The sequence below is a fragment of the Dictyostelium discoideum genome (assembly GCF_000004695.1).
Source record: "Dictyostelium discoideum AX4 chromosome 2 chromosome, whole genome shotgun sequence".
NCBI lineage: Eukaryota > Evosea > Eumycetozoa > Dictyosteliales > Dictyosteliaceae > Dictyostelium > Dictyostelium discoideum.
The window spans coordinates 3,005,258-3,026,218 of NC_007088.5; the positions used below are offsets into that span (position 1 = coordinate 3,005,258).

The 20,961-nt window shown below is 20.2% G+C and overlaps 10 protein-coding genes across 10 annotated transcripts; 5 read left to right on the plus strand and 5 right to left on the minus strand.

Annotated features, from left to right (window-relative positions):
* Nucleotides 1–813: 813 nt before the first annotated feature.
* Nucleotides 814–2,181, minus strand: DDB_G0273463 (hypothetical protein; the record flags this gene model as incomplete). Its single annotated transcript, XM_639528.1, has 3 exons — nt 814–1,338; nt 1,553–1,706; nt 1,796–2,181. 3 exons carry the CDS (start codon nt 2,179–2,181, stop codon nt 814–816), a joined length of 1,065 nt encoding a protein of 354 aa, XP_644620.1.
* A 1,063-nt stretch (nt 2,182–3,244) lies between these two features.
* Nucleotides 3,245–5,751, plus strand: DDB_G0273441 (hypothetical protein; the record flags this gene model as incomplete). Its single annotated transcript, XM_639529.1, has 2 exons — nt 3,245–3,843; nt 4,041–5,751. 2 exons carry the CDS (start codon nt 3,245–3,247, stop codon nt 5,749–5,751), a joined length of 2,310 nt encoding a protein of 769 aa, XP_644621.1.
* A 227-nt stretch (nt 5,752–5,978) lies between these two features.
* DDB_G0273465 (hypothetical protein) lies at nt 5,979–6,949 on the minus strand (the record flags this gene model as incomplete). The annotated part of the gene is made up of 2 exons (XM_639530.1): nt 5,979–6,272; nt 6,431–6,949. The coding sequence occupies 2 exons, from the start codon at nt 6,947–6,949 to the stop codon at nt 5,979–5,981; spliced, it is 813 nt and encodes a 270-aa protein (XP_644622.1).
* Nucleotides 6,950–7,498: 549 nt separating this feature from the next.
* Nucleotides 7,499–8,497, plus strand: DDB_G0273485 (hypothetical protein; the record flags this gene model as incomplete). The annotated part of the gene is made up of 2 exons (XM_639531.1): nt 7,499–8,079; nt 8,167–8,497. 2 exons carry the CDS (start codon nt 7,499–7,501, stop codon nt 8,495–8,497), a joined length of 912 nt encoding a protein of 303 aa, XP_644623.1.
* A 376-nt stretch (nt 8,498–8,873) lies between these two features.
* On the minus strand, nt 8,874–9,676 carry DDB_G0273487 (hypothetical protein; the record flags this gene model as incomplete). Its single annotated transcript, XM_639532.1, has 2 exons — nt 8,874–9,186; nt 9,282–9,676. The coding sequence occupies 2 exons, from the start codon at nt 9,674–9,676 to the stop codon at nt 8,874–8,876; spliced, it is 708 nt and encodes a 235-aa protein (XP_644624.1).
* A 1,919-nt stretch (nt 9,677–11,595) lies between these two features.
* On the plus strand, nt 11,596–12,398 carry DDB_G0273491 (hypothetical protein; the record flags this gene model as incomplete). Its single annotated transcript, XM_639534.1, has 2 exons — nt 11,596–11,990; nt 12,086–12,398. 2 exons carry the CDS (start codon nt 11,596–11,598, stop codon nt 12,396–12,398), a joined length of 708 nt encoding a protein of 235 aa, XP_644626.1.
* A 376-nt stretch (nt 12,399–12,774) lies between these two features.
* Nucleotides 12,775–13,773, minus strand: DDB_G0273493 (hypothetical protein; the record flags this gene model as incomplete). Its single annotated transcript, XM_639535.1, has 2 exons — nt 12,775–13,105; nt 13,193–13,773. 2 exons carry the CDS (start codon nt 13,771–13,773, stop codon nt 12,775–12,777), a joined length of 912 nt encoding a protein of 303 aa, XP_644627.1.
* A 549-nt stretch (nt 13,774–14,322) lies between these two features.
* Nucleotides 14,323–15,293, plus strand: DDB_G0273495 (hypothetical protein; the record flags this gene model as incomplete). Its single annotated transcript, XM_639536.1, has 2 exons — nt 14,323–14,841; nt 15,000–15,293. 2 exons carry the CDS (start codon nt 14,323–14,325, stop codon nt 15,291–15,293), a joined length of 813 nt encoding a protein of 270 aa, XP_644628.1.
* Nucleotides 15,294–15,520: 227 nt separating this feature from the next.
* Nucleotides 15,521–18,027, minus strand: DDB_G0273497 (hypothetical protein; the record flags this gene model as incomplete). Its single annotated transcript, XM_639537.1, has 2 exons — nt 15,521–17,231; nt 17,429–18,027. 2 exons carry the CDS (start codon nt 18,025–18,027, stop codon nt 15,521–15,523), a joined length of 2,310 nt encoding a protein of 769 aa, XP_644629.1.
* Nucleotides 18,028–19,090: 1,063 nt separating this feature from the next.
* Nucleotides 19,091–20,458, plus strand: DDB_G0273499 (hypothetical protein; the record flags this gene model as incomplete). Its single annotated transcript, XM_639538.1, has 3 exons — nt 19,091–19,476; nt 19,566–19,719; nt 19,934–20,458. 3 exons carry the CDS (start codon nt 19,091–19,093, stop codon nt 20,456–20,458), a joined length of 1,065 nt encoding a protein of 354 aa, XP_644630.1.
* Nucleotides 20,459–20,961: the final 503 nt, after the last annotated feature.

The following is a 20,961-nucleotide window of genomic DNA, read 5'->3' on the forward strand; positions in this document are numbered from 1 at the left end:
ATAATTTTGAAGTTCCACCAATTTTATTTTGACTAAAAAGGAAACAATTATGAAATAATTTAAAAAATATAAAACTTGAGCAAATAAATATATAAACCATCCATTGTTTTGATTTAAATTTAATTGTTTTTTTAAAAAATGATAAATTATTATTATTATTATTATTATTTTGATTAATTTTAATTGGTTTTAAAAATAAAATTAATTTTAATTTATAAATTAAAATTAAAATTGTTAAAATTGAAATGAAAAATGGTATTGAAATTATAATAATTTCATTTATTTGATTATTAAAAATTATTTGAAAATTATTTATATTATTGATTTTAATTAAATCACATAATAACATTACACAATATTTGCAAGTGATTGTTGTAATGAGAATATCAATAATATGAAAAATATTTTTTAAACCAACTAAAAGAGTTGATTTTTTAAAAATTCCAACATTTTCAATTATCCATAACAATGATATTGAAATTATTATTGGTATTATTGATATTATAAAAACTGTTAAAAAATATAAACCAATTGAATAAATAATTGGAAAAATATAAATTTTAAATAAAGTTATTAAAATTTTAAAATCATTAAAAATATTATTATTATTTATTTTTTGATATAAATATTTCATAGTTTTTTTTTTTTTTTTATTATAATTATTATGTATCAATATATTCGAATATATTGAAAGAAAAAAGAAAAAAAAAAAAAAAAAAAAAAAAAGTGTGGGAATAATTATTTTTTATTTGTTTTTAAATTATTATTTTTATATTATTATTTTATTTTTATTTTTATTTTTTTATTATTATTTTATAACTTTGAAACAAATTTACCAACAAATGATTTTACATTATTGTTATTGTTTAAATTATATTTATTATTATTATTTTTGATATTATTAAAGATAGTAGGTTGTCTTAAAGTTTTTTCCCAAAATTGATAAAGATTTTTCATATATCTCATTGGATGTTGAGAAAGATGATTTACATGAACGGAATTATCAAAACATAAAGTTTTAACGGGTATTCCTTGTTGTTTTTGAATTTGAATACCTCTTTCAACGTCTAGATAGGAAGAGATTGGATCATTGATGCTATATATATACAATTGAGGTGTTGGTATAGGACATTTCTTTAAACGATCCCAAAAATCTTTATCAATCTTTTCCACATCGACTAATCTAGAATAACTCTTTGTTACTAATCGAACTGCTTTTTTTGAGATTGATCTATTCATTGTTTTTGTAATTGATTGAAATGCTTGTTCTTCACTAATCTTTGATGGACACGAATCGAATATTTGTCCTTTTATAAATGGTATTAATTTTTTAAATTTCTAGAAATAATTTAAAAATAATTAATAATTTAAAATTATTAAATAATAATTTATGATTTATTATTATTATTATTATTATTATTATTATTATTATTATTATTATTATTATTATTATTATTATTATTATTATTATTATTATTATTATTATTATTATTATTATTATTATTATTATTATTATTATTATTATTACTATTATTAATTTATTAATAATTACAATTTCTTCATTTAATAATTTAAATATTTCACTTTGAAAAACCATATTACCTGAAAAAACTTGAAATATTATAGGTCTTGCAATTTTTTCATTTTCTGAAACTAAAAACTCTAAAAAATTATATGCTAATTCTTTCATTTTTTTTGGGAAAAAACTAATAAAAAATAAAAATAGTCGTACATATGTTAGAGAAGAATTTTATGTTAAAAAAATAATTAATAAAAATAATAATAGTGAACTTACTGACATAAATATGATGGTGAGAATGAGATTGTAACAAAACCATTATCTAAATATAATTTTGAGTATTTATTCAAATGTTTTGGATTTGATTTTATCCAACCTACAATGATTGCCATCGGATGAATTGTTAGTCCAAATGGTGGTACAGGATAAGGTGGATAGTTTGTAACCCATTCAAATTTACTTATTGTAATCTGTTTTGATTCTATTTCTAATTTCGTTGAAAATTGATTCTTTTCATCTTTATTGTTATCATTATTATTATTATTTTTATTATTATTATTATTATTATTATTATTATTATTATTATTATTATTATTATTATTATTATTATTATTATTATTATTATTATTATTATTACTGTTTATATTCTTTTTTTTTAACATTTCTTCTCAACGTTTCGACTAAAAGGGAAAATTAAAAAAATTAAAAAAAAAAAAAAAAATTAAAAAAATTTTATTAATTTTTTTTTTTTTTTTATTTTTTATTTTAATTTTTATTTTTTTATTTTTTTTATTTTTTTTATTTTTTTTTAATTTTTTTTTTTCTTTTTTTTTTTCAGTGAATTAATATTAATCCATAAAAGTGTCAAATAAAATTGGGTGGTATTCATTAAGATCTCTTTGTGCTATAAAAAAAAAAAAAACAAATAAATAATTAAATAAATAAATAACTAGCTAAGGAATATATTTAATTTTTTTTTTTAAAAAAAAAAATTTAGATTACTCACAGCAACACCCAATTTGGTAGTGGGTGATCCAACATATCATCAACAATTATGTCACAAACAACATATTTCCGAAAATTAATCAAAAAAAAAAAAAAAAAAAAAAAAAAAAAAAAAAAAAAAAAATTGAAGATTTGTGAAGGGTCCCACTTTTATGGAGCATGGTTATATTGAATGTCACAAAATGAAGAAGCATTTTTTTTAAAAAAAAAAAAATCTTTTTAGTTTTAAATTATAATAAACTGAATACCTTACGAAAAAAAAGTGACATTGCGATTAATGGAATCATAAAAAAAAAAATTTGAAAAAAAAAAAAAAAATATTAAAATAAATAAAAAAAAATAAATTAATAGTCGAAGATGGTGACATTAAACGATAAACTGGTTCTTTTCTAAAATTGTTCACTGTTATTTTTTTTTTTTATTTTTTTTCATTTAATTCGTAACACAGTGTAAAAAATTAAAAATAAAAAATAAAAAATAATAAAAAATAAAAAAATAAAAAGTAAAAAATAAAAAAAAATAAAAAATAAAATATTTTAATAATACCCCCATTTGCATTGTTTTTTTTTTTTTTTTTTTTTTTTTTTTTAAATTGTACACGGGTTTTTTTTTTTTTTAACTTTTTCAATGGGTTATTTTTAAAAAAATTTGAAAAATAAAAAAAAATTTTTTTTAAAAAAAAAAAAAAAAAAAAAAAAAAAAAAAAAAAAAAAAAAAAAAATGATAATTAAAAAAATTAATAATAGTTTTTCAAAATCAGAATTTACAAATAAATTAATTACAATAAAAAAATTGAATTATAAAGAAATTATTGAAAAAATAAAAAATGGATTATTTAATTTTCCGATATTCTCTATTTTATCAATATATTTTGCTCAATGTTTTTATGAATATTCATTGGAAGGAAGAAAGGATTTACAATGGATGCATGCCAACTTAAAATTTTTCGGAATTTATATACTCATTTCAACAGTTTTTTTCGTATTTGGATTTGTTTCATTAGGAAAATTAATTAAAGATTTAACAAAAATAATTAATGTTGGAAACGATTATAAAAAATATGATTTATATAATATTAAAAATAATAATAAAATTAATAAATACACAAAATTAATTTTAAAAAAATTTAATATATCATTGGTTTTATATCGTAACCTTTTAATAATATTATTTGTAAAACTTTTAATAATTTCATTCTATAAAATTACAAAAGATAAAGGTGCAACTTTAATTAATCATGGTCAATATAATTTAATTGCATTTACAACTATAATGTTAATTTATTTAATTGGATTTTTATCTTGGTTTTTAATTTTTAAGTAAGTTTTTTTTTTTTTTTTTTTTTTTTTTTTTTTTTTTTTTTTTATTTAATAATACATAATAATAATAATTAAACATTAAATTATTTACTAATTTTTCATTTTTTTTTTTTTATTTTTTTTATTTTTTTTTCATTTTTTATTTTTAATTTTTAATTTTTTTTTTTTTTTCATTTTTTTTATTTAAAAATAAAAAGAAATTGGACAATTAAAAATACAATAATTAGATTATTTATTTTAATAATTTTAGTTTATATTTCATTTTCAATTAAAAATATATTTGTTAGTAAAAATTGGCCAATTGGGATTGATGGTAAACAATTAAAGTTTAAAGATGAAAGTAGTGGTGGTGGTAAAGTTTGTGAAATTGAAACCAATTTTATAGCATGGCCATCATTTTTACCAAAAGGATCAACTAGAATTATTACAGGATCAAGTGAATGTCCAAGTGAAAGTGAACAGTTTTCAAGATTGAACAATGGTATTTTAACAATGGATAATTGTTTTGAAGAGAATAAACAATATACATTATCACCAGTATTTTGGGAGGAACAAAAAAAGTTTGATACATTTACCAATGATTTTAAATATTATGAAAAATTATTCAAAGGTAAAACACAAACACTTCAATATACTAAACCAGTTGAAATTAAACATGAAACTGTAATGGCAATTTGTGGTAATCAAACTGAAATTCATTATCATAATATAAAGAATCAACAATTTTATCAAAGAACATTGAATAATTTCAATTCACCAAAGATTAAAGAACATGTGGATAAAGTTAAATTACCAAATCATCCAGATGAAAAATATAATAAAAAACCAATCGATATTTTATTTTTAATGATTGATGCATTATCAAGAGCTCAATTTAAATCTGCAATGCCAAGTACTTTTGAAACTTTACAATCTATTCAAAATCAAGGTCATTCAAAGGTTTTTCAATTTTTTAGATATCATTCATTGAAACCATTTTCAGATCCAAATACAATGGCAATGTATAATGGTTTTAATAGAGTTGGTTATGATGATATCGATTATGAAAATAATATTAATGATCAAGGTGGTATCGGTGGTGGTGGTGGTGGTGATGGTGATTATCATCATGATGATACTAATACATTTACATGGGAAAAGAATCCAATGTTTTATCAATCATTTAGAAATGATTCATATGTTACAACTTGGGTGACTGGTTTATGTCAAGATTGGTTTCAACATTATTTAAAGATGGATAAGGAGGTAGGATCAGTAGATCATGAAATGGCATTACCATTCTGTTCACCACAATTACACCCACCAGAGAAACCATTTGGTATCTTTGAAGGTCCTTACTCTATACGTCGTCGTTGTTTAGGTGATAAACATGTTCATGAAACCATTTTTCAATATATCAATCAATTTTGGGAAAACTATAAAGATGTTGGTAAAATATTACATACAACCTTTATGGATGGTCATGAAGGTACCAATGAAGTTATTCAAATTGCTGATAAAGGTTTTCAAAAGTTTTTAGATAAGGATTTAAGACCAAAACTAAATGATACCTTTTTAATTTTAGCCTCTGATCATGGTCAACATATGTCTGGTTATTATATGTGGTCCAAAGGTGGTAAAATCGAAGTGGCAATGCCAATGCTCTATTTGGTCTTACCAAGTTGGTTCCTTGAAAAATACCCTCACCTCGAACAACAACTATTGGAAAATGAAAATAAACTATCAACACCTTTCCAATTGTATGATACCATTAGAACACTTTCAACTTTTCCTGAATTTGGTGGTATCGATATGAAAGATCCAAATGGTGTTCGTAATGATAATCAAAAAGGTTTTTTAGGTAAAATTCCTGATGATATAACTTGTGCTCAATTAGGCATACCACATGATTTTTGTGTTTGTAAATAAAAATAAAAAATAAAAATAAAAATTTATTTATTTAAAGATATAATTAGTTTCTTGTTATTCGTTTTACTTTTTTTTTTATTTTTTTTTATTTTTTTTATTATTTAAAATTAATGATAAAAAATTTAATAGTAACTCTTAATTTTTTTTTTTTTTTTTTTTTTTTTTTTTTTTAATAATAGAAATTTATCATTTTTTATTTAAGTAATAAAATTTAATTAAATTTAACCTTAATTTGTTGGGACTGGTCTTTGAATAGATTTAAAGAGAAGAGATTGATTTTTCATAAAATAATCAACCATTTCATTATGAGTCTTTACTGTGTATAAGTTATCCATTGTGTTTACAAAAAAGTCATTACGATCAACAGAGACAAAGAACCAATCATCATAGGAAGTAAGACCGTAAACTACTCTATAAACACCTGGATTACTCTCTGCAATAATGCTTCCATCTAAACCATGTGTATAAGTATTTTTATAACCAGCACCATATGGACAACGGAAACAAAATAAAACAGATGTCTAAATTATTTAATAATAATAATGATAATAATAATAATAAAAAAAAATATTAATAATAATAAAAATAAATTATAATTATATTAAAAAAAAAAAAAAAAAAAATTATATTGGTTTTTATGTTATCATTATATATATATATAAAATGAAAAAATATTTACTTGATAAAAATAATAATTTAATTCTTGACTCATTCTAATATCGACATTAGTTTCACTTTCATATCCATAATTGTTTATATCGGTTGTTGTTCCAATAGTAACACCAAGAGTTACACTTGCTTCATATAAACCTAAGGCTATATCAGCTCCAGCACTTGACATTGTTGTTGATTTTTGATCAATACCTTTTCTAATATTTGCAGTAAGAGTTGCTGTTGGAATTATATTTTTATTCATTGGATTCTTTAAATAAACAGCAACTGGAAAGATTTGCCACTTGACTTTTTCTCTTTTGACACCCTTTGATTGATTATAATTCATTGTAATATCAACGGCTGGTACTTGATATTCACTACCATTTTGGACGAAAACTGCAGCTGGCATTGTGTTTGAATTACTATTTTTATAAATCCTATCTACGTCCTGATTTGTTGTCACTGTCTGCATTTGATCCAAATTAAATTCTAATTGTTTAACTGGATCATTGGATGAATAACTTTCACTTGTTATATCTATCATTTTTTAAATAATTTAATAAATTAACAACAACACAATTTTTTTTTTTTAAAGTAAGATGGAAAAAAAAAAAAAAAAAAAAAAAAAAAAAAAAAAAAAAAAAAAAAAAAAATAAAATAATTAAAAATATCTTTTATAAAAAAATCCTAATTCTTTTAACAAATTCCTTAAAAATTAAAATTATTTATCTTAAGATTATTATTATTATTATTATTTTTTTTATAAAATTGACACGAAAAGATATTTTGTTTTATTTCATTTTTTTTTTTTTTTTTTTTTTTTTTTTTTTTTTTTTTTTATAGATTTTAAACGAATCGCTAATCTCATATAAAAAATTGAAATTTTTTTTTATTCCCTAAAATATCTTTGTGTTTTTTTTTTTTGGTTATTTTCTTGTACAAAGATATTCTTAAACATTAAAGAAAATTTAAATATTTAATTTTTAATTTTTTTTTATTATTTTTTTTTAAAAAAAAAAAAAAAAAAAAAAAAAAAAATAATAAACTTTTTTTTTTTTTTTTTTTTAATCTTATCTATTGTTTATTTTAAAAAATGTCAGATACAAATTCACATACAATTACAGATGAAAGTAAAGTAGGACCACCACCATTCCACAGTGATTCAGATGATGATGATGGTTGGGACAACAATAACAATAATAATAACAATAACAATAACAATAACAACAACAACAACAACAACAACAACAACAACAACAACAACAACAATAATACTGATGGTAATAATGATGGTAATAATACTAATCCATATCATGGAGGTGGTAAAGACAAAGATGATTTCAATATGGACAACGCCCAAATTGGATATACCGACCATGATGTTGATGTCAATTTATTCCTTAAGGATAAATTTGATCCATGTTTTATTATTAATAATTCAAAATATGTTTCATGGAGAAGTGATGCTTCCCAAGGCCAACTTCAACTAGGAAACACTTTAATTAGTTACACTTGTTACCCAGTTGGTGCCCTTCTTGTAAAGGTTTATGGTAATACACCACCAAGTGTTACAGATTTCGGTGTTCAAAGAACTACTGGTTATAGTTCCTCTGAAACAAAAGAAGTTCAAAGAGATTATCGATTTAGTGTTGGTATCACAGGTGCAAGCTTAGGGTAAATTTAACCAATTTTTTATTTTTTTATTTTTTTTTTTAAAATATTTTATTAATTTTTTTTTTTTTTTTTTTTAAACATTATTAGATTCAAAGTTACCACCAGAAGTATTCTTACAACAAATTTGGAGAGTAAAAGTGATATTGCATGGACTCAAGATTTACCAGGCCTCCAAAAATACTACGTATACCAAAGTTGTTTGTATTATGTTTTTGCTCTAAATAATAATGATTCCCTCCTTGCATCTAAAAACACAAGTTATAAAATTAAATATATTAATGGTAAAAATTATCTTTTCGTTGGTTTTAACAGAAATGATACTTGTATTTCAAAAAAAGATTGTGTTGTTAATATTCCAACAGAAAAAGATTTTATTGATTATCTTGCTGCAAACCCATCCAAATGGGTTTTGTCTTAAATCTTTAAAGGTTAATCTGTTTATAAAATTATAAATTAATAATAATTTTAAAACTTCATTAAAAAAATAATAAAATTTTAAAAATTAATTCTTTTTTTTCTTTATTTATTATCTTAAATATTTTTTATTATTTTTTTTATTGATCAAATAAATTTATTAAAAATAATCAAAATATAAAAAAAATTACAAAGAATGAATGATAAATAATAAAAGAAAAAAATAAAAAATTTTTGATTAGAAAAAAAAAAATTTCAAAAAAAAAAAAGAATAATTATGATAATTTCTAATGCATTAATGCAAAAAAAAAATCAAAAATAAGAACAATTAAGATTTTATAATTAAAATAATTATTTATTATTAAATAGATATTATTTTTTTAATTATCCCAGAGATTTCTATGATTTGCTAAATAATTAATAAAATCATTTTCATCAATCATTTGATATTTTGAGTCATATGATCTTATAATTTGATTGTTGGAATAAATTGAAACAAAAAAGTAAAGGTCATTACCAATGAATTTCCAATCAAAATCTGGGTTAAGTTGAGCCAATCTTCTATGATCAATTGAATCAATCATTTTGTATGCATAAGTTACAAGACTTTGGTGAACATAAGAGGTAGTACTTAAGTATTGAGAGTAAGAGGTTTTTGTTTCAGAATAAAAATCGGCTGAATATTCAAATTTTCTATTATAAAAAAAAAAAAAATAAAAAAAATTATTTGCCAATGTTAATAAAATTTTTTTTTTTTTAATAAAATAAAAATAAATATTCAATCTTACCTAATAAATTTAAATTTAGCTTCAAAATCAAAGGGAATATATCCTTTATGACCATTTTTAAAATTAGAATCTCCTTGAACATGTTTTGAGAAACTTGTACTTTTTGAGATAGTATAATAATTTGGAGTTGTAATGTTCAAAGTTTGTTGAAATTCAACTAGGCTACCACATGGTTTTACATTGAATTTAACATCTGCTCCATTTGGATATTGATCTGTTTTCAAAAAAACAGTTCCAGAACTGCTTGTTTGATTGTTAATAATAACAGCTGGTTCAATTGGATTATTCATTTTTGTTAACCAATCAGCATCATGATTGTTATCAACTATTTTTAGATTATTTAAACTAAATGGTACTTGACCAGAACTTTGGTTAACAATAATATTTGGTTCCATAATTTGATTTTTAAATAAATTAATATTTGAAATTATATTTAATAATATTATAAAAAAAAAAAATAAAAGTAAAAAAAAAAAAAAAAAAAAAAAAAAAAAAAAAAAAAAAAAAAAAAAAAAAAAAAAATCAATCAATTTTCTGAAAACTTTAATGTGCAAATCTTTTTTATTTTAACCAATAAAATTAATCAAAAACAATGTCTCAGATTTTTAGTTTTTTTTTTGAAATCTAAAAAAATAATTTTTTAAAAATCTCGACAACTAAGATTTCGGTATGAACATAAAGATAAATGTTTTTTTTCATTTTCTAAAACAAGATATTATAATTTTTTTTTTTTATAAAAAAAAATAAAATTAAATAAAATAAAAAAGTTAAAAATTAAAAAGTAAAAAAAAAAAAATATTATTTTTACTTTTTATAATATTATTAATTATTTATTATTTAAAATATAATTAAAAAAAAGTAATTATTAAATAATTAAAGTTTTAAATTTTATTATTTTATAATAAAATATTAATTTTTAAAAATAAAATTAAAAAAAGAATGACAAATACAGATAATATGGAACAAAAAGATTTCAATTTATTTGACGGAGCAATCTGTAGAAATAAAGATGAATTAATTGAAGAATGTGATATGAAAGGTCCAGTTGACCCAAATGATAGTGGTATTTTTATTGATAGATCATTTTCATATCATGTTGGTAGAAAATTTGGTGAAATTAAGTTAAAAGTTGATTCTCAAGGAACAACTAAAGGTTTCCAATTTGAATTTTATCCATGTGGTGCATTCATCGAATACCTCGATTGCTCTTATGTTCCTGATCATAGTACCCTCACATTTTACAGAAAGGCAGGATATCATATTCATACCACCTTAAAAACAGAGTTTAAAAGTTATTTTATGGCTGGTTTCGAAGGTTTTGGTGGTGAATTTGGTTACGATGAGAAGCATACCTATGATGTTGATAAACAAGATCAAATTCAACTCACAATTCAATTCAAATTCGATAAGGGTAATTATTATTGTTATCAATATAATATGGTTATGGCTCAAAAATTAGATGAAGGCTCAAGAAGTTACATTGATACTCTTATCAACTATAATAAAAATGATGTTGATATTCGTAAGGTTGGAAATGATCTTTACAAATTGGAAACCTTTAGTTGTTCCTTGAGAATCAACTTTTAACTTAATTTCACCAAATTTTCTACCAACATGATATGAAAATGATCTATCAATAAAAATACCACTATCATTTGGGTCAACTGGACCTTTCATATCACATTCTTCAATTAATTCATCTTTATTTCTACAGATTGCTCCGTCAAATAAATTGAAATCTTTTTGTTCCATATTATCTGTATTTGTCATTCTTTTTTTAATTTTATTTTTAAAAATTAATATTTTATTATAAAATAATAAAATTTAAAACTTTAATTATTTAATAATTACTTTTTTTTAATTATATTTTAAATAATAAATAATTAATAATATTATAAAAAGTAAAAATAATATTTTTTTTTTTTTACTTTTTAATTTTTAACTTTTTTATTTTATTTAATTTTATTTTTTTTTATAAAAAAAAAAAATTATAATATCTTGTTTTAGAAAATGAAAAAAAACATTTATCTTTATGTTCATACCGAAATCTTAGTTGTCGAGATTTTTAAAAAATTATTTTTTTAGATTTCAAAAAAAAAACTAAAAATCTGAGACATTGTTTTTGATTAATTTTATTGGTTAAAATAAAAAAGATTTGCACATTAAAGTTTTCAGAAAATTGATTGATTTTTTTTTTTTTTTTTTTTTTTTTTTTTTTTTTTTTTTTTTTTTTTTTTTTTTTTTACTTTTATTTTTTTTTTTTATAATATTATTAAATATAATTTCAAATATTAATTTATTTAAAAATCAAATTATGGAACCAAATATTATTGTTAACCAAAGTTCTGGTCAAGTACCATTTAGTTTAAATAATCTAAAAATAGTTGATAACAATCATGATGCTGATTGGTTAACAAAAATGAATAATCCAATTGAACCAGCTGTTATTATTAACAATCAAACAAGCAGTTCTGGAACTGTTTTTTTGAAAACAGATCAATATCCAAATGGAGCAGATGTTAAATTCAATGTAAAACCATGTGGTAGCCTAGTTGAATTTCAACAAACTTTGAACATTACAACTCCAAATTATTATACTATCTCAAAAAGTACAAGTTTCTCAAAACATGTTCAAGGAGATTCTAATTTTAAAAATGGTCATAAAGGATATATTCCCTTTGATTTTGAAGCTAAATTTAAATTTATTAGGTAAGATTGAATATTTATTTTTATTTTATTAAAAAAAAAAAAATTTTATTAACATTGGCAAATAATTTTTTTTATTTTTTTTTTTTTTATAATAGAAAATTTGAATATTCAGCCGATTTTTATTCTGAAACAAAAACCTCTTACTCTCAATACTTAAGTACTACCTCTTATGTTCACCAAAGTCTTGTAACTTATGCATACAAAATGATTGATTCAATTGATCATAGAAGATTGGCTCAACTTAACCCAGATTTTGATTGGAAATTCATTGGTAATGACCTTTACTTTTTTGTTTCAATTTATTCCAACAATCAAATTATAAGATCATATGACTCAAAATATCAAATGATTGATGAAAATGATTTTATTAATTATTTAGCAAATCATAGAAATCTCTGGGATAATTAAAAAAATAATATCTATTTAATAATAAATAATTATTTTAATTATAAAATCTTAATTGTTCTTATTTTTGATTTTTTTTTTGCATTAATGCATTAGAAATTATCATAATTATTCTTTTTTTTTTTTGAAATTTTTTTTTTTCTAATCAAAAATTTTTTATTTTTTTCTTTTATTATTTATCATTCATTCTTTGTAATTTTTTTTATATTTTGATTATTTTTAATAAATTTATTTGATCAATAAAAAAAATAATAAAAAATATTTAAGATAATAAATAAAGAAAAAAAAGAATTAATTTTTAAAATTTTATTATTTTTTTAATGAAGTTTTAAAATTATTATTAATTTATAATTTTATAAACAGATTAACCTTTAAAGATTTAAGACAAAACCCATTTGGATGGGTTTGCAGCAAGATAATCAATAAAATCTTTTTCTGTTGGAATATTAACAACACAATCTTTTTTTGAAATACAAGTATCATTTCTGTTAAAACCAACGAAAAGATAATTTTTACCATTAATATATTTAATTTTATAACTTGTGTTTTTAGATGCAAGGAGGGAATCATTATTATTTAGAGCAAAAACATAATACAAACAACTTTGGTATACGTAGTATTTTTGGAGGCCTGGTAAATCTTGAGTCCATGCAATATCACTTTTACTCTCCAAATTTGTTGTAAGAATACTTCTGGTGGTAACTTTGAATCTAATAATGTTTAAAAAAAAAAAAAAAAAAAATTAATAAAATATTTTAAAAAAAAAAATAAAAAAATAAAAAATTGGTTAAATTTACCCTAAGCTTGCACCTGTGATACCAACACTAAATCGATAATCTCTTTGAACTTCTTTTGTTTCAGAGGAACTATAACCAGTAGTTCTTTGAACACCGAAATCTGTAACACTTGGTGGTGTATTACCATAAACCTTTACAAGAAGGGCACCAACTGGGTAACAAGTGTAACTAATTAAAGTGTTTCCTAGTTGAAGTTGGCCTTGGGAAGCATCACTTCTCCATGAAACATATTTTGAATTATTAATAATAAAACATGGATCAAATTTATCCTTAAGGAATAAATTGACATCAACATCATGGTCGGTATATCCAATTTGGGCGTTGTCCATATTGAAATCATCTTTGTCTTTACCACCTCCATGATATGGATTAGTATTATTACCATCATTATTACCATCAGTATTATTGTTGTTGTTGTTGTTGTTGTTGTTGTTGTTGTTGTTGTTGTTGTTATTGTTATTGTTATTGTTATTATTATTGTTATTGTTGTCCCAACCATCATCATCATCTGAATCACTGTGGAATGGTGGTGGTCCTACTTTACTTTCATCTGTAATTGTATGTGAATTTGTATCTGACATTTTTTAAAATAAACAATAGATAAGATTAAAAAAAAAAAAAAAAAAAAGTTTATTATTTTTTTTTTTTTTTTTTTTTTTTTTTTTAAAAAAAAATAATAAAAAAAAATTAAAAATTAAATATTTAAATTTTCTTTAATGTTTAAGAATATCTTTGTACAAGAAAATAACCAAAAAAAAAAAACACAAAGATATTTTAGGGAATAAAAAAAAATTTCAATTTTTTATATGAGATTAGCGATTCGTTTAAAATCTATAAAAAAAAAAAAAAAAAAAAAAAAAAAAAAAAAAAAAAAATGAAATAAAACAAAATATCTTTTCGTGTCAATTTTATAAAAAAAATAATAATAATAATAATAATCTTAAGATAAATAATTTTAATTTTTAAGGAATTTGTTAAAAGAATTAGGATTTTTTTATAAAAGATATTTTTAATTATTTTATTTTTTTTTTTTTTTTTTTTTTTTTTTTTTTTTTTTTTTTTTTTTTTTTTCCATCTTACTTTAAAAAAAAAAAATTGTGTTGTTGTTAATTTATTAAATTATTTAAAAAATGATAGATATAACAAGTGAAAGTTATTCATCCAATGATCCAGTTAAACAATTAGAATTTAATTTGGATCAAATGCAGACAGTGACAACAAATCAGGACGTAGATAGGATTTATAAAAATAGTAATTCAAACACAATGCCAGCTGCAGTTTTCGTCCAAAATGGTAGTGAATATCAAGTACCAGCCGTTGATATTACAATGAATTATAATCAATCAAAGGGTGTCAAAAGAGAAAAAGTCAAGTGGCAAATCTTTCCAGTTGCTGTTTATTTAAAGAATCCAATGAATAAAAATATAATTCCAACAGCAACTCTTACTGCAAATATTAGAAAAGGTATTGATCAAAAATCAACAACAATGTCAAGTGCTGGAGCTGATATAGCCTTAGGTTTATATGAAGCAAGTGTAACTCTTGGTGTTACTATTGGAACAACAACCGATATAAACAATTATGGATATGAAAGTGAAACTAATGTCGATATTAGAATGAGTCAAGAATTAAATTATTATTTTTATCAAGTAAATATTTTTTCATTTTATATATATATATAATGATAACATAAAAACCAATATAATTTTTTTTTTTTTTTTTTTTAATATAATTATAATTTATTTTTATTATTATTAATATTTTTTTTTATTATTATTATTATCATTATTATTATTAAATAATTTAGACATCTGTTTTATTTTGTTTCCGTTGTCCATATGGTGCTGGTTATAAAAATACTTATACACATGGTTTAGATGGAAGCATTATTGCAGAGAGTAATCCAGGTGTTTATAGAGTAGTTTACGGTCTTACTTCCTATGATGATTGGTTCTTTGTCTCTGTTGATCGTAATGACTTTTTTGTAAACACAATGGATAACTTATACACAGTAAAGACTCATAATGAAATGGTTGATTATTTTATGAAAAATCAATCTCTTCTCTTTAAATCTATTCAAAGACCAGTCCCAACAAATTAAGGTTAAATTTAATTAAATTTTATTACTTAAATAAAAAATGATAAATTTCTATTATTAAAAAAAAAAAAAAAAAAAAAAAAAAAAAAAATTAAGAGTTACTATTAAATTTTTTATCATTAATTTTAAATAATAAAAAAAATAAAAAAAAATAAAAAAAAAAGTAAAACGAATAACAAGAAACTAATTATATCTTTAAATAAATAAATTTTTATTTTTATTTTTTATTTTTATTTACAAACACAAAAATCATGTGGTATGCCTAATTGAGCACAAGTTATATCATCAGGAATTTTACCTAAAAAACCTTTTTGATTATCATTACGAACACCATTTGGATCTTTCATATCGATACCACCAAATTCAGGAAAAGTTGAAAGTGTTCTAATGGTATCATACAATTGGAAAGGTGTTGATAGTTTATTTTCATTTTCCAATAGTTGTTGTTCGAGGTGAGGGTATTTTTCAAGGAACCAACTTGGTAAGACCAAATAGAGCATTGGCATTGCCACTTCGATTTTACCACCTTTGGACCACATATAATAACCAGACATATGTTGACCATGATCAGAGGCTAAAATTAAAAAGGTATCATTTAGTTTTGGTCTTAAATCCTTATCTAAAAACTTTTGAAAACCTTTATCAGCAATTTGAATAACTTCATTGGTACCTTCATGACCATCCATAAAGGTTGTATGTAATATTTTACCAACATCTTTATAGTTTTCCCAAAATTGATTGATATATTGAAAAATGGTTTCATGAACATGTTTATCACCTAAACAACGACGACGTATAGAGTAAGGACCTTCAAAGATACCAAATGGTTTCTCTGGTGGGTGTAATTGTGGTGAACAGAATGGTAATGCCATTTCATGATCTACTGATCCTACCTCCTTATCCATCTTTAAATAATGTTGAAACCAATCTTGACATAAACCAGTCACCCAAGTTGTAACATATGAATCATTTCTAAATGATTGATAAAACATTGGATTCTTTTCCCATGTAAATGTATTAGTATCATCATGATGATAATCACCATCACCACCACCACCACCACCGATACCACCTTGATCATTAATATTATTTTCATAATCGATATCATCATAACCAACTCTATTAAAACCATTATACATTGCCATTGTATTTGGATCTGAAAATGGTTTCAATGAATGATATCTAAAAAATTGAAAAACCTTTGAATGACCTTGATTTTGAATAGATTGTAAAGTTTCAAAAGTACTTGGCATTGCAGATTTAAATTGAGCTCTTGATAATGCATCAATCATTAAAAATAAAATATCGATTGGTTTTTTATTATATTTTTCATCTGGATGATTTGGTAATTTAACTTTATCCACATGTTCTTTAATCTTTGGTGAATTGAAATTATTCAATGTTCTTTGATAAAATTGTTGATTCTTTATATTATGATAATGAATTTCAGTTTGATTACCACAAATTGCCATTACAGTTTCATGTTTAATTTCAACTGGTTTAGTATATTGAAGTGTTTGTGTTTTACCTTTGAATAATTTTTCATAATATTTAAAATCATTGGTAAATGTATCAAACTTTTTTTGTTCCTCCCAAAATACTGGTGATAATGTATATTGTTTATTCTCTTCAAAACAATTATCCATTGTTAAAATACCATTGTTCAATCTTGAAAACTGTTCACTTTCACTTGGACATTCACTTGATCCTGTAATAATTCTAGTTGATCCTTTTGGTAAAAATGATGGCCATGCTATAAAATTGGTTTCAATTTCACAAACTTTACCACCACCACTACTTTCATCTTTAAACTTTAATTGTTTACCATCAATCCCAATTGGCCAATTTTTACTAACAAATATATTTTTAATTGAAAATGAAATATAAACTAAAATTATTAAAATAAATAATCTAATTATTGTATTTTTAATTGTCCAATTTCTTTTTATTTTTAAATAAAAAAAATGAAAAAAAAAAAAAAATTAAAAATTAAAAATAAAAAATGAAAAAAAAATAAAAAAAATAAAAAAAAAAAAATGAAAAATTAGTAAATAATTTAATGTTTAATTATTATTATTATGTATTATTAAATAAAAAAAAAAAAAAAAAAAAAAAAAAAAAAAAAAAAAAAAACTTACTTAAAAATTAAAAACCAAGATAAAAATCCAATTAAATAAATTAACATTATAGTTGTAAATGCAATTAAATTATATTGACCATGATTAATTAAAGTTGCACCTTTATCTTTTGTAATTTTATAGAATGAAATTATTAAAAGTTTTACAAATAATATTATTAAAAGGTTACGATATAAAACCAATGATATATTAAATTTTTTTAAAATTAATTTTGTGTATTTATTAATTTTATTATTATTTTTAATATTATATAAATCATATTTTTTATAATCGTTTCCAACATTAATTATTTTTGTTAAATCTTTAATTAATTTTCCTAATGAAACAAATCCAAATACGAAAAAAACTGTTGAAATGAGTATATAAATTCCGAAAAATTTTAAGTTGGCATGCATCCATTGTAAATCCTTTCTTCCTTCCAATGAATATTCATAAAAACATTGAGCAAAATATATTGATAAAATAGAGAATATCGGAAAATTAAATAATCCATTTTTTATTTTTTCAATAATTTCTTTATAATTCAATTTTTTTATTGTAATTAATTTATTTGTAAATTCTGATTTTGAAAAACTATTATTAATTTTTTTAATTATCATTTTTTTTTTTTTTTTTTTTTTTTTTTTTTTTTTTTTTTTTTTTTTTAAAAAAAATTTTTTTTTATTTTTCAAATTTTTTTAAAAATAACCCATTGAAAAAGTTAAAAAAAAAAAAAACCCGTGTACAATTTAAAAAAAAAAAAAAAAAAAAAAAAAAAAACAATGCAAATGGGGGTATTATTAAAATATTTTATTTTTTATTTTTTTTTATTTTTTACTTTTTATTTTTTTATTTTTTATTATTTTTTATTTTTTATTTTTAATTTTTTACACTGTGTTACGAATTAAATGAAAAAAAATAAAAAAAAAAAATAACAGTGAACAATTTTAGAAAAGAACCAGTTTATCGTTTAATGTCACCATCTTCGACTATTAATTTATTTTTTTTTATTTATTTTAATATTTTTTTTTTTTTTTTCAAATTTTTTTTTTTATGATTCCATTAATCGCAATGTCACTTTTTTTTCGTAAGGTATTCAGTTTATTATAATTTAAAACTAAAAAGATTTTTTTTTTTTTAAAAAAAATGCTTCTTCATTTTGTGACATTCAATATAACCATGCTCCATAAAAGTGGGACCCTTCACAAATCTTCAATTTTTTTTTTTTTTTTTTTTTTTTTTTTTTTTTTTTTTTTTTGATTAATTTTCGGAAATATGTTGTTTGTGACATAATTGTTGATGATATGTTGGATCACCCACTACCAAATTGGGTGTTGCTGTGAGTAATCTAAATTTTTTTTTTTAAAAAAAAAAATTAAATATATTCCTTAGCTAGTTATTTATTTATTTAATTATTTATTTGTTTTTTTTTTTTTTATAGCACAAAGAGATCTTAATGAATACCACCCAATTTTATTTGACACTTTTATGGATTAATATTAATTCACTGAAAAAAAAAAAGAAAAAAAAAAATTAAAAAAAAATAAAAAAAATAAAAAAAATAAAAAAATAAAAATTAAAATAAAAAATAAAAAAAAAAAAAAAATTAATAAAATTTTTTTAATTTTTTTTTTTTTTTTTAATTTTTTTAATTTTCCCTTTTAGTCGAAACGTTGAGAAGAAATGTTAAAAAAAAAGAATATAAACAGTAATAATAATAATAATAATAATAATAATAATAATAATAATAATAATAATAATAATAATAATAATAATAATAATAATAATAATAATAATAAAAATAATAATAATAATGATAACAATAAAGATGAAAAGAATCAATTTTCAACGAAATTAGAAATAGAATCAAAACAGATTACAATAAGTAAATTTGAATGGGTTACAAACTATCCACCTTATCCTGTACCACCATTTGGACTAACAATTCATCCGATGGCAATCATTGTAGGTTGGATAAAATCAAATCCAAAACATTTGAATAAATACTCAAAATTATATTTAGATAATGGTTTTGTTACAATCTCATTCTCACCATCATATTTATGTCAGTAAGTTCACTATTATTATTTTTATTAATTATTTTTTTAACATAAAATTCTTCTCTAACATATGTACGACTATTTTTATTTTTTATTAGTTTTTTCCCAAAAAAAATGAAAGAATTAGCATATAATTTTTTAGAGTTTTTAGTTTCAGAAAATGAAAAAATTGCAAGACCTATAATATTTCAAGTTTTTTCAGGTAATATGGTTTTTCAAAGTGAAATATTTAAATTATTAAATGAAGAAATTGTAATTATTAATAAATTAATAATAGTAATAATAATAATAATAATAATAATAATAATAATAATAATAATAATAATAATAATAATAATAATAATAATAATAATAATAATAATAATAATAATAATAATAATAATAATAATAATAATAATAATAATAATAAATCATAAATTATTATTTAATAATTTTAAATTATTAATTATTTTTAAATTATTTCTAGAAATTTAAAAAATTAATACCATTTATAAAAGGACAAATATTCGATTCGTGTCCATCAAAGATTAGTGAAGAACAAGCATTTCAATCAATTACAAAAACAATGAATAGATCAATCTCAAAAAAAGCAGTTCGATTAGTAACAAAGAGTTATTCTAGATTAGTCGATGTGGAAAAGATTGATAAAGATTTTTGGGATCGTTTAAAGAAATGTCCTATACCAACACCTCAATTGTATATATATAGCATCAATGATCCAATCTCTTCCTATCTAGACGTTGAAAGAGGTATTCAAATTCAAAAACAACAAGGAATACCCGTTAAAACTTTATGTTTTGATAATTCCGTTCATGTAAATCATCTTTCTCAACATCCAATGAGATATATGAAAAATCTTTATCAATTTTGGGAAAAAACTTTAAGACAACCTACTATCTTTAATAATATCAAAAATAATAATAATAAATATAATTTAAACAATAACAATAATGTAAAATCATTTGTTGGTAAATTTGTTTCAAAGTTATAAAATAATAATAAAAAAATAAAAATAAAAATAAAATAATAATATAAAAATAATAATTTAAAAACAAATAAAAAATAATTATTCCCACACTTTTTTTTTTTTTTTTTTTTTTTTTCTTTTTTCTTTCAATATATTCGAATATATTGATACATAATAATTATAATAAAAAAAAAAAAAAAACTATGAAATATTTATATCAAAAAATAAATAATAATAATATTTTTAATGATTTTAAAATTTTAATAACTTTATTTAAAATTTATATTTTTCCAATTATTTATTCAATTGGTTTATATTTTTTAACAGTTTTTATAATATCAATAATACCAATAATAATTTCAATATCATTGTTATGGATAATTGAAAATGTTGGAATTTTTAAAAAATCAACTCTTTTAGTTGGTTTAAAAAATATTTTTCATATTATTGATATTCTCATTACAACAATCACTTGCAAATATTGTGTAATGTTATTATGTGATTTAATTAAAATCAATAATATAAAT